Source organism: Salmo salar, chromosome 20 (assembly GCF_965601325.2).
Source record: "Salmo salar chromosome 20, fSalSal1, whole genome shotgun sequence".
NCBI lineage: Eukaryota > Metazoa > Chordata > Actinopteri > Salmoniformes > Salmonidae > Salmo > Salmo salar.
In genome coordinates, this window is record NC_138310.1 from 41,726,982 (window position 1) to 41,739,656 (window position 12,675).

At 43.6% G+C, this 12,675-nt stretch overlaps 1 protein-coding gene across 6 annotated transcripts in view; it reads right to left on the reverse strand.

Moving 5' to 3' along the window:
- LOC106580625 (ATP-binding cassette sub-family A member 2) overlaps positions 1 to 12,675 on the reverse strand; it is a 150,728-nt gene that overhangs the window by 45,033 nt on the left and 93,020 nt on the right. For all 6 annotated transcript variants that reach the window (XR_014381852.1, XM_082966424.1, XM_082966423.1 and 3 more), the window contains 2 exons: positions 1,219 to 1,333; positions 480 to 670 (listed from right to left, as the gene is read on the reverse strand). Coding sequence is in view for 5 of the 6 variants with exons in the window: in XM_082966424.1 (XP_082822550.1) it covers positions 480 to 670; positions 1,219 to 1,333 (306 nt within the window). In the remaining variant the exon portion in view is untranslated. The remainder of the gene's footprint in view (positions 1 to 479; positions 671 to 1,218; positions 1,334 to 12,675) is intronic.

Below are 12,675 nucleotides of genomic sequence, written 5' to 3' on the forward strand. Positions count from 1 at the left end.
AGTTATTTCCTGTTTAGTGTATGTAGCACTTGACGGGACTGTGTAGTGTCGTTCGTTTTTGTATACGTGTTTCTTTTCGTTTTTTCCTTCTTTTCTAATAAATAAGAAGATGAGTATACATTTTCCCGCTGCACCTTGGTCCATTACATACGACGACCGTTACAACAAGTTTTATTTAATCCATTTTAGAATAAGGTTGTAACGTAACAAAATGTGGAAAAAGTATTGTCAGGCAAAGTAAAGCACTATATCTCTGTATGTAGGCTTGCTTGGCTCAATATGTGATGATGACTAATTTGAGTTTATGACCATATCAGCTATTGATATTTCAAATTATTTGTTAAGGCCCCCTCGACGGAGCCCCGCCCCCTCTGTACTGAGATCCTAGCTCAGCATAGGCCTCTCCTACTATTTTGGGTGTATGTCCACTCATGCTTTTTACTAGACTAACATCAGAGCGGTAGCAGTGTCAGCATTACCAGAACATGATCGTTGCGATGGCGTAAATGGAGAGGAAGAGCCAGATGATGAAGATGTCACTGTGGAGGAGCACTTTGCCGTACTTCAAGATGGCCGTCAGGGCGGTCACGGAGATGGACAGCTGGACGAAGCCAGTGATGAACCAGGCCACCCAGTGGACCGCATTGTTCAGGCCCATCATCTTCATCACCTGCAGGCAGGCAGGGAGTACACAGGTTACCAGAAGAGGTGAATCCTCTTTATTACAGTCTTACATGCACTTATATGAATGAGAATGTGATTTCAAACCACATATCAAACAAAATAATAAAATTATGTAAATACTCTAAATATTCAGAAAAACATATCGTACAAATTTCAAGTTTGAGATTTTTATTTGATTGAAATCAGTATTTTTCCAACAGGGGGCAGAACAGTGATAGTAAATATGAGTGTCATCATCCTGCTACAGGTTGCCAAAGAGATACCAGAGAGAAGATGGCATTAGTGATGCTGCTCCACTGTCACAGACAAGACAGACACAGGACAGGACTCTGAGGTCCTAGTGTAGACAACAGTGGGGGTTGGTGAAGGAATAACGGATCATACTATTGGAATGGAGTAAATGGAACGGTCTTAAACATGTGTGTTTGATGTCTGTGATACTGTGCAATTATTTCAATTTCAGCCATTATTATGAGCCTGTTCTCTAATTTATAGTGCCAACAGCCACCACAGGTAGACAGGTAAGCAGCTCACCTCTTTGAGCCTGTGCTCCTTCTCAGCCACAATGTGTTGGATCATCATGGCTACAGAGTACACCCAGGAGATCACCATGCACAGAGGCATCATGTGCTCGATCACAAACAGGAAGCTGTGGACCCATGACAGGAAGTTTGTTAATGACAAAGCATAGGTTAAAGGAGGGAGAAAAAAATACTACCAAAGGAATGAAACCATAGGGGAGAGTGGGGTCAGTTGAACCACCCCTTGTTTCTAGGAAACTATACACAAAATGTAGAATTTGACCAAATATTTAGGAAGAGGTCATCATTTTTGTGTTAGAGGTTTCATGATGCTTGTATCTAAATCAAAGTAGATACTTTTAAGATTGTTCTATACATTAGTTGGGGTCTCTATAAGATTCAATAGGAGGTCCTAAACCTAGCATGAAAGTACATCCTTGTAGCTCTGGGGGCTAATATACACTGTCAAAAAACACCTAATTACTAATTATTATAAAGTAACTGGTTCCACAGCCTTTTTATAGTTTACTCAACCTTTCGGTCCAAGTGTTACCTTAACTAAAAAATTGTTGGCCCAAACTTAGGTCCAACTTGAGAAAACTTTGGCAAAAATTCAGTCAATTTAAAATGATGGGTTTGGTCAACTTTCTCATATGTTTATTCAACAATACATTACTATTTGCCATCTTAACTAATAGAGGACCGTGCAACTGGATACACACAGTGCTTTTAACTTACATATTTGACACATATGATTACTTTGTGCATGTTCATTTATAGAGTAATTATTCTTCATCGTGTCCTCACCTGGGATTTGAACTCACAACCTCTTGGATTCATGGCATGCCGAACTGCCTGCTACACCACCATGGCTGTGTCAATCATCAGTTAATCTGACTATTCTCTCAGCATTAATTTGATTCACTTTAACAACGCAACGTTAAGTTTTTCTGTATACTTGTCTAATGTTGGTGGGGCATAGTAATTACTCTGTTTTAATGTTACTCCTTAATCACTATGATAAATAAAACTGTTTTTCTTGATTGTACTTTTAAAAATGCTGAGATTCACTTTGAAGTTCAAATTGTAGTGTGATTGAAATGTTCTCTGTGTGTATCAGATCGTATGTTTAGTATAATGCTGCTTTGTAATAACCTGTCTTAGTTGGGTTCATGCGAGTGATGGATTGACTACACAAAGGAGTCTATCACTGATAAGCAATTTGGCAGTACACCCAGAACATTGCTCTGGGAACTAGAAGGAGTGATACAATATCTCAGTTTCAAGGTAAGAAGCCTGGTGTGATATCAGTCAGTCTCATGCAGGAACCAACCATGCCTATATGACTTGTTTGTGTAGCAGTATAAATGGACTGAAAAGGGAACAGCCATTTTCAGAGTTTCATCAGGCTTGTATTGAGTTAGTGAACCTCTCTGGCCGTGATAATTAAGATTGATTCATTTACTTTGAGTTTGAGTACTTAGTGGTGATTTTCCACAACAATTCTGGGGTCACGAAACAGGATGTTTGATCTTTGACGTGATCCATCAGTGAAGGTCTGAGAGGGAACACCGGTAGCGCATTCTTCAGAAGGCATAAGAGGGAAATTCCCATCTCACCAAAGAGCATGAGGACCCACCTGGACCAGACCTCCACTGTGGGAGGAAACACAACATCCACAGAACCTAGAAGGGCAACTCAACTGATTTCAGTAAGTCAATTTAAATGAAGTAATGGTGTTTTTCCAGGTTCCCTTGGAGAGTTCATCAATGAGCTTGACGCCTTGATAAGTTCCTTTCCTGAGGATGGCTCACCTCTCACAGTTCTGGGTGACTTTAACCTCCCCACATCTACCTTTGACTCATTCCTCTCTGCCTCCTTCTTTCCACTCCTCTCCTCTTTTGACCTCACCCTCTCACCTTCCCCCCCCCTACTCACAAGGCAGGCAATACGCTTGACCTCATCTTTACTAGATGCTGTTCTTCCACTAATCTCATTGCAACTCCCCTCCAAATCTCCGACCACTACCTTGTATCCTTTTCCCTCTTGCTCTCATCCAACACTTCTCACTCTGCCCCTACTCAGATGGTATTGCGCCGTCCCAACCTTCGCTCTCTCTCTCCCGCTACTCTCTCCTCTTCCATCCTATCATCTCTTCCCTCTGCTCAAACCTTCTCCAACCTATCTCCTGATTCTGCCTCCTCAACCCTCCTCTCCTCCCTTTCTGCATCCTTTGATTTTCACTGTCCCCTATCCTCCAGGCCGGCTCGGTCCTCCCCTCCTGCTCCGTGGCTCGACGACTCACTACGAGCTCACAGAACAGGGCTCCGGGCAGCCGAGCGGAAATGGAGGAAAACTCGCCTCCCTGCGGACCTGGCATCCTTTCACTCCCTCCTCTCTACATTCTCCTCTTCTGTCTCTGCTGCTAAAGCCACTTTCTACCACTCTAAATTCCAAGCATCTGCCTCTAACCCTAGGAAGCTCTTTGCTACCTTCTCCTCCCTCCTGAATCCTCCTCTCCCCCCCCCTCCTCCCTCTCTGCGGATGACTTCGTCAACCATTTTGAAAAGAAGGATATCCGATATCCGATCCTCATTTAACGACACCGCTGGTCCTGCTCACACTGCCCTACCCTGTGCTTTGACCTCTTTCTCCCCTCTCTCTCCAGATGAAATCTTGCATCTTGTGACGGCCGGCCGCCCAACAACCTGCCCACTTGACCCTATCCCCTCCTCTCTTCTCCAGACCATTTCCGGAGACCTTCTCCCCTACCTCACCTCGCTCATCAACTCATACTTGACCGCTGGCTAAGTCCCTTCCGTCTTCAAGAGAGCGAGAGTTGCACCCCTTCTGATAAAACCTACACTCGATCCCTCCGATGTCAACAACTACAGACCAGTATCCCTTCTTTCTTTTCTCTCCAAAACTATTGAACGTGCCGTCCTTGGCCAGCTCTCCTGCTATCTCTCTCAGAATGACCTTCTTGATCCTAATCAGTCAGGTTTCAAGACTGAGCATTCAACTGAGACTGCTCTTCTCTGTGTCACGCACTGCTAAAGCTAACTCTCTCTCCTCTGCTCTCATCCTTCTAGACCTATCTGCTGCCTTTGATACTGTGAACCATCAGATCCTCCTCTCCACCCTCTCCGAGTTGGGCATCTCCGGCGCGGCCCACGCTTGGATTGCGTCCTACCTGACAGGTCGCTCCTACCAGGTGGCGTGGCGAGAATCTGTCTCCGCACCATGCGCTCTCACCACTGGTGTCCCCCAGGGCTCTGTTCTAGGCCCTCTCCTATTCTCGCTATACACCAAGTCACTTGGCTCTGTCATATCCTCACATGGTCTCTCCTATCATTGCTATGCAGACGACACACAATTAATCTTCTCCTTTCCCCCTTCTGATAACCAGGCGGCGAATCGCATCTCTGCATGTCTGTCAGACATATCAGTGTGGATGACGGATCACCACCTCAAGCTGAACCTCGGCAAGACGGAGCTGCTCTTCCTCCCGGGGAAGAACAGAACTCATTTGGCAGGCAAAACCCTGAGACATTTTCTGACAGGAAGTGGATACCTGATGTGTTGTATTACCTTTAAACCTATGCCATTGAAAAACACAGGGGCTGAGGAATATTTTGGCACTTCGTATTGCTTCCACTAGATGTCACCAGCCTTTACAAAGTGTTTTGAGTCTTCTGGAGGGAGATCTGACCGAACAAGAGCCATGGAACGATGATGGCCCATTAGACACCTGGCGCGCGAGTTCATGTTGGGTACCCTCGTTCCAATACGTTATAAAAGAGAATGCATTCGTCCACCTTGAATATTATTCATGTTCTGGTTAAAAAAGGCCCTAATGATTTATGCTATACAACGTTTGACATGTTTGAACGAACGTAAATATATTTTTTCCCCTCGTTCATGAAGTGAAGTCCGGCGGGCTTAGATCATGTGCTAACAAGACGGAGATTTTTGGACATAAATGATGAGCTTTTTTGAACAAAACTGCATTCGTTATGGACCTGTGATACCTGGAAGTGACATCTGATGAAGAGAATCAAAGGTAATGGATTATTTACATAGTATTTTCGATTTTAGATCTCCCCAACATGACGGCTAGTCTGTATCGCAACGCGTATTTTTCTGGGCGCAGTGCTCAGATTATTGCAAAGTGTGATTTCCCAGTAAGGTTATTTTTAAATCTGGCAAGTTGATTGCGTTCAAGAGATGTAAATCTATAATTCTTTAAATGACAATATAATATTTTACCAATGTTTTCTAATTTTAATTATTTAATTTGTGGTGCTGACTTGACTGCCGGTTATTGGAGGGAAACGATTTCCTCAACATCAATGCCATAGTAAAACGCTGTTTTTGGATATAAATATGAACTTGATAGAACTAAAAATGCATGCATTGTCTAACATAATGTCCTAGGAGTGTCATCTGATGGAGATTGTAAAAGGTTAGTGCATCATTTTAGCTGGTTTTATGGTTTTGGTGACCCTGTCTTTGAATTGACAAAACATTACACACAACTCTTGTAAATGTACTGTCCTAACATACTCTAAATTTATGCTTTCGCCGTAAAACCTTTTTGAAATCGTAAAACGTGGTTAGATTAAGGAGATGTTTATCTTTCAAAGGGTGTAAAATAGTTGTATGTTTGAAAAATTTGAATTTTGACATTTACTTGGTTTCAAATTTGCCGCTCTTGAAATGCACCTGCTGTTGATGGAGTGCACCGTCCCACCTAGCCCATAGAGGTTAAAAGATTTAGATGCACTATTGTAAAGTGGTTGTTCCACTGGATATCATAAGGTGAATGCACCAATTTGTAAGTCGCTCTGGATAAGAGCGTCTGCTAAATGACTTAAATGTAATGTAAATGTAATGTAAATGTGTTTAAGAAGGGATCCAAGTTCTAAGAAAAAACTAGGCGAAGGTTCGGTGAACCTCGTTTATAACGTTATATTGGGCTTCTGTCCCCCACTGCCGGCCATCTGATTTACCGGTAGTGAGGCATTGAGAGAACCATTAAAAAGTTTGAGCAAAAACATGATCATTGGTGCCTCTCAGGCTGATTGCGCAGTGCTGATCGTTGCTGGTGGTGTGGATGTGAACACCTAAGAAAGTTCTGTGTGGACTTCGATTGATGACGTTATGTAGGGATTATGTGTGATGTGAGGTGTGAAGATATTACTATTACCGAATATGTTGCATGAATAGAACACGAGTGTGAAGGAGTTGGTGAAGAATATATATCTAAACCCCTGTATAATAAAAGAAAGAATGTAATTACAAAGACACAAAATACAACATTGATATTGACCAATAATGTGAACTTCGGGGCCCTGACAAAATGATGAGTCAGAATATTTTGGAGTGGGGTGTTTGAACAAACAGTTAAATGGACTAAATGGACAAATAGAGCATTCACTTTAGATGGGACCCTCAGTACAGAGAGACTTGTAGAAGCCAGAGAAAAGTTGGAAGAGAAAGAGAAGAGATACAGGAAAATAAAAGTAAAATGGGATGATTTCCACAAGGGGGATAGAGAAGCGGACCTATTGAAGGGCAAAACAGTGAAAGTATTAATGGTGAAGCAAGTAGACAAAGGAAAGGATTAAGGGTGAAGCAAGTAGACAAAGGAAAGGATTAACCTGTCTGGGCTAGTGGGCAGTATTTTCACGGCCGGATGAAAACCATACCCAATTTAAACAGGTTACTACTCTGGCCCAGAAACTAGAATATGCATATTATTAGTAGATTTGGATAGAAAACACTCTGAAGTTTCTAGAATTGTTTGAATGGTGTCTGTGAGTATAACAGAACTCATATGGCAGGCAAAAACCTGAGAAAAAGTCAACCAGGAAGTGAAAAGTCTGAGAATTGTAGTTCTTCTTTTGATTCTCTATCGAAGCTACAGTGTCTGTGGGGGACATTGCACTTCCTAAGGCTTCCATTGGCTGTCTAAAGCCTTCAGAAAGTGGTTTGAGCATTCTCCTGTTACTGGGCAGATAATAGGAGCTCAGTTACTGAGTGGTCTGCCTGGCAACAAAGGGATTTGATATGCGCGGTCACATTAGCACGCCCCTCATTCTTTTTCTTCTTGAATGAATATGCTATTGTCCGGTTGGAATATTATCGCAATTTTACGTTAAAAATACGATAAAGATTGAATTTAAACAGCGTTTCACATGCTTCTAAGTACGGTAATGGAACATTTTGACTTTTCGTCTCTCGTTCCACGCTCGCGCGTTATGCCTTTGGATAAGTGATCTGTACGCACGAACAAAATGGAGGTATTTGTACATAAATATGGATTATTTCGAACAAAAACAACATTTCTTGTGGAAGTAGCAGTCCTGGGAGTGCATTCTGACGAAGATCAGCAAAGGTAAGAGAATATTTCTAATACTAATTCTGAGTTTAGGTTGCTTCGAACTTGGCGGGTGTCTGAATAGCTCACCGTGATGGCTGAGCTATGTACTCAGAATATTGAAAAATGTGCTTTCTCCGTAAAGCTATTTTAAAATCTGACACAGTGGTTGCATCCAGGGGTAGTCTATCTATAATTCTTTAAATAATTGTTATATATTTTGTCAACATTTATGATGAGGATTTTTGTAAATTGATGTGCACATTCACCGGGCGTTTTGGTGGGAATACATTTTCTGAACATCACGCGCCAATGTAAAATGCTGTTTTTGGATATAAATATGAACTTTATCGAACACAACATACATGTATTGTGTAACATAATGTCCTAGGAGTGTCATCTGATGAAGATCGTCAAAGGTTAGTGCTTCATTTAGCTGTGTTTTGGGTTTTATTGACACATGTCCTTGCTTGGAAAATGGCTGTGTGATTATTTTTGTCTATGTACTCTCCTAACATAATCTAATGTTTTGCTTTCGCTGTAAAGCCTTTTCGAAATCGGACAATGTGGTTAGATTAACGAGAAGTTTATCTTTAAAATGGTGTAAAATAGTTGTATGTTTGAGAAAGTTGAATTATGACATTTTGTTGTTTTTGAATTTTCCGCCCTGATATTTCACGCTAGCGTCCCACCTAGCCCATAGAAGTTAATGGTGAAGGAAGTAGACAAAGGAAAGGAAACAGAAAAAAAGTGAGAGAAGGACACAAGCAAAGAAAAAAGAGAACAGCCTGTATTCAGCATTTCCAACAGCCCCATTGGGGGCACAGTCCTTACTGCAACCCCAACCACAGCTCCAAGGCCATATGGGGACACGATCAAGTGCCACCACCCTACCAGTCACCTCAAACCACTCCACAGACACATTTTGGGAACTCCAGGCAAACATAATTGCTCATTTATTGGATTGGATCTTGCAAGGCCACAGCGACACAGAAATCCACCCGTACGCTTTGAAGATTATTTAAACCATGATGGACGACTACTGACCCCCATGCCACCCCTTTCACCAGCCACACAAGAGTATTCAATATACCCCACATACAATACCCCAACCTACAGGAAGGAGCACCCATAACAGTGGAAATACTATGGGATGTGGATGAAATCGAGGCAACAGTAAAAGATGTCACTGATCCTGCTAAAGATGCAGTGCAATTTGAAGAAGTACGAGCTATAATAACAATGTACAATCCAACAACCAGAGAATTTGAAGAAATACTCTGCCACTGTCTGAAATTCAAGTGGATCCAGTGCAAAGGAGACTAGGACAGCAACGCAGCAAGAGATGGGTGTGAAAATCAGAACACACAGTCTGGCAGAAAATCCACTCTACAACAATGAAAACTGATGAGACCGTTAAAGATGACCAAGAGTGGATGGAAAAAATATTCCTTGCCTCTGACCAGGAATCATATACCAGTCTGCTGTGTCATGCTGGTGTCACTGGTTTACGCCAAGACCTAAAAACAGCTGTAACCACCACCTGTATAGAATGGGAAACAAAGACACTGGCTGATGTGAAACCACATATCAACCACACAGAAAGACAGATAAAAGCCAATACTACAAAAGCTTGGGCTAAATTGCAAACGGCTCAGCTGATGTTCTACAGCGGAGCCGGAGGTCAAGGAAGAAGTTGAGGAAGAGGAACAGGTGGGGGACGAGAGAGAAGACGGGGAGAGGTGCAAACTCTGGACCCCCGGAAAGAAATGGTTATACGTGTTATAACTGTGATAAACCAGGACATTTTGCCAAAGACTGCTAAGAAAATGAAGACAGGAAGGAGTGGAATGGACCTCGCAGAAACGTGAGTGTAAATGACTCTTTAGGAGGTGGACAATAGGATGAGGCGGAAACAAAAGATGATGAAGAAGAAACACCCCTACAGATGTTACAATTAACTACTCTCTCAACAGAAAATTCACTGATTCACGTTGAGATGTCTGGCAGACAAATCAGTGTGGATGACGGATCACCACCTCAAGCTGAACCTCGGCAAGACGGAGCTGCTCTTCCTCCCGGGGAAGGACTGCCCGTTCCATGATCTCGCCATCACGGTTGACAACTCCATTGTGTCCTCCTCCCAGAGTGCTAAGAGCCTTGGCGTGACCCTGGACAACACCCTGTCGTTCTCCGCTAACATAAAGGCGGTGACCCGATCCTGTAGGTTCATGCTCTACAACATTCGCAGAGTACGACCCTGCCTTTCACAGGAAGCGGAGCATTTCCTAATCCAGGCACTTGACATCTCCCGTCTGGATTACTGCAACTCGCTGCTGGCGGGGCTCCCTGCCTGTGCCATTAATAACCTCTTACATCTAGACGTCCCGCTAGCGGAACACCTGCTCCAATATCCAATGATAGGCGTGGCGCGAATTACAAATTCCTCAAAAATACAAAAACTTCAATTTTTCAAACATATGACTATTTCACAGCATTTTAAAGACAAGACTCTCCTTTATCTAACCACACTGTCCGATTTCAAAAAGGCTTTACAGCGAAAGCAAAACATTAGATTATGTCAGCAGAGTACCCAGCCAGAAATAATCAGACACCCATTTTTCAAGCTAGCATATAATGTCACAAAACCCAGAAGACAGCTAAATGCAGCACTAACCTTTGATGATCTTCATCAGATGACACACCTAGGACATTATGTTATACAATACATGCATGTTTTGTTCAATCAAGTTCATATTTATATAAAAAAACAGCTTTTTACATTAGCATGTGACGTTCAGAACTAGCATAGATGTAGATATAGATATAGATGTACTATTGTAAAGTGGTTGTTCCACTGGATATCATAAGGTGAATGCACAAATTTGTAAGTCGCTCTGGATAAGAGCGTCTGCTAAATGACGTAAATGTAATGTAATGTAAATGTAAATGAGATACTGGAAGAAAAAAATCCATTCCTAGAAGACACTGATGCAGCAGTCTCTGACCTGAATAAACTCATTCCTTCGAAAAGAACAATGCAAACTTATAATGACACAAGGCGAGACCCAGATGCGCTTTTGGTTCTGGGTATACCGCTGGGACAGGATAGCCCCCACTTCAACGTCAGAAGCATCGACCTCAACCACAAACTGACGGGATGGATCCAGATGGACAAGTATGGGGGCTGTTGTGAACCGATGCTTCAGGTCCACAAAGGCTCTGTCAACAGCTGGGGACCAGATGAACGGTACCTTGGGAGAGGTGAGTGCAGAGAGGGGGGCCACCAGGGTGCTTTACCTCGAATGAAATGGCAGTAGAAATCGGAAAACCCCAGGAAACATTGTAGATGCACCCCGGATGTAGGTTGGGGCCAATCCACTACTGGTTTCACCTGGACATTTCCTTCAGCGATGACATAACCCAGAAAGGAGATTATAAAATGGTGGAACTCGCACTTCTCCGCTTTCACAAATAGGCGCTGAAGGACTTGTCGAACATGGAGGACGTGTTCTTGGACAGAAAGGTAAAAAAACAGGATATCATCAAGGTAGATGAACACGAAATTATTTAACATGTCCCGGAGCACATCATTTACCAAGGCCTGGAAGACAGCGGGGGTGTTAGTGAGACCAAACGGCATGACCAGGTACTCATATTGTCCACAGGCAGTGTTGAAAGCGATCTTCCACTCATCTCCTTCACGTATCCAAACCAGGTGGTAGGAATTCCGAAGGTCCAGCTTGGAAAGGATGGTAGTCCCCTGGAGAGGTTCAAAAGCCGAGGAGAGGAATGGTAGGGGGTAACGATTCTTGTAGTCAATGCACGGACGCAGGGTTTTGTCCTTCTTTTCCACAAAGAAAAACCCTGCACCGGCAGGGGATGCAGAAGGACGAATGCTTCCAGCAGCCAGAGAGTCCTCAATATACTTCTCCACGGCCTTGGTCTCCAGGCCGGATAGGGAATATAGCAGACCACGAGGTGATGTGGTGCCTGGGATAAGGTCAATGGCACAATCGTAGGGACGATTCGGGGGAAGTAGCCCGTTCCTTGCTGAAGACCTCCAGGAGGTCATGGTACTCTGCGGGAACGACAGAGAAATCCGAGGCCTTACTTAAGCCCTGAGGAGGACATCTCGGGGAAGGCTGCGCCGCTTTAAGGCAATGGGAATAACAGAACGGGCTCCAACCCAGGATTGAACTCGTGGTCCAGTCAATAACAGAGTTGTGTTTTTGGAGCCAATAAAATCCCAAAACAACAGGAACATGGGGGGAATTAATGAGGAGAAGCTGTATTGACTCACTGTGATTTCCTGAAACCCGCAGATTAACGGAAACAGTGCTGTGGGTAACTCTTCCAATGGAGCGGCCGTCCAGTGCTCTAGTGTCCATGGAAACAGAGAAGAGTTGAGTGGGGATACCTAATTCAGAAACTAGGGTAGCATCCATAAAACTTTCATCTGCCCCAGAGTCAATGAGCACCCGGAGAGACTTAGACTGGTCTCCCCACAGCAGTATCACAAAAACAGGAGTACGGGTGATGGGAATTAGAGAATTCCCAGTCTGGCTCACCAGAGTACTTGTACCTACTCAAGAAATAGGTCTCTTAACAGGGCAGGTGGCTATATGATGTCCCGCAGCCCCACAGTACAGACAACAGTTGGAGTTCACCCTACGTGAACATTCCCTAGGAGATAATCTAGCTCTGCCCAGTTACAAAGGCTCAGGAGTATCAAACTCCCCCGTCACCGATGATTCTCAAGGGAACTCGGGTGGCTTCGGTTCTTCACAGAAATGCACACTTCGGGGATTTCCGGATTCCTTCGGAGGTGAGCAAGTAGCAGCAGATGGAACAATGTTCCCGAGATCCAAACTCCTCTCTCTCCGGCGTTCAATCCTAATTGAAAGGGCGATGAGGGAATCGAGGTCCAGTGGTAACTCCCGAGCTGCCAGCTCGTCTTTTATTTCCCACGATAGTCCATGAAGGAAGATATGTAACAGAGCCTCCGGAACCAGGCACTCTTGGCGGCAAATGTGTGAAAATCTACCTCGTAGTCTGCCACACTATGGGAGTTCTGATGTACCTTCA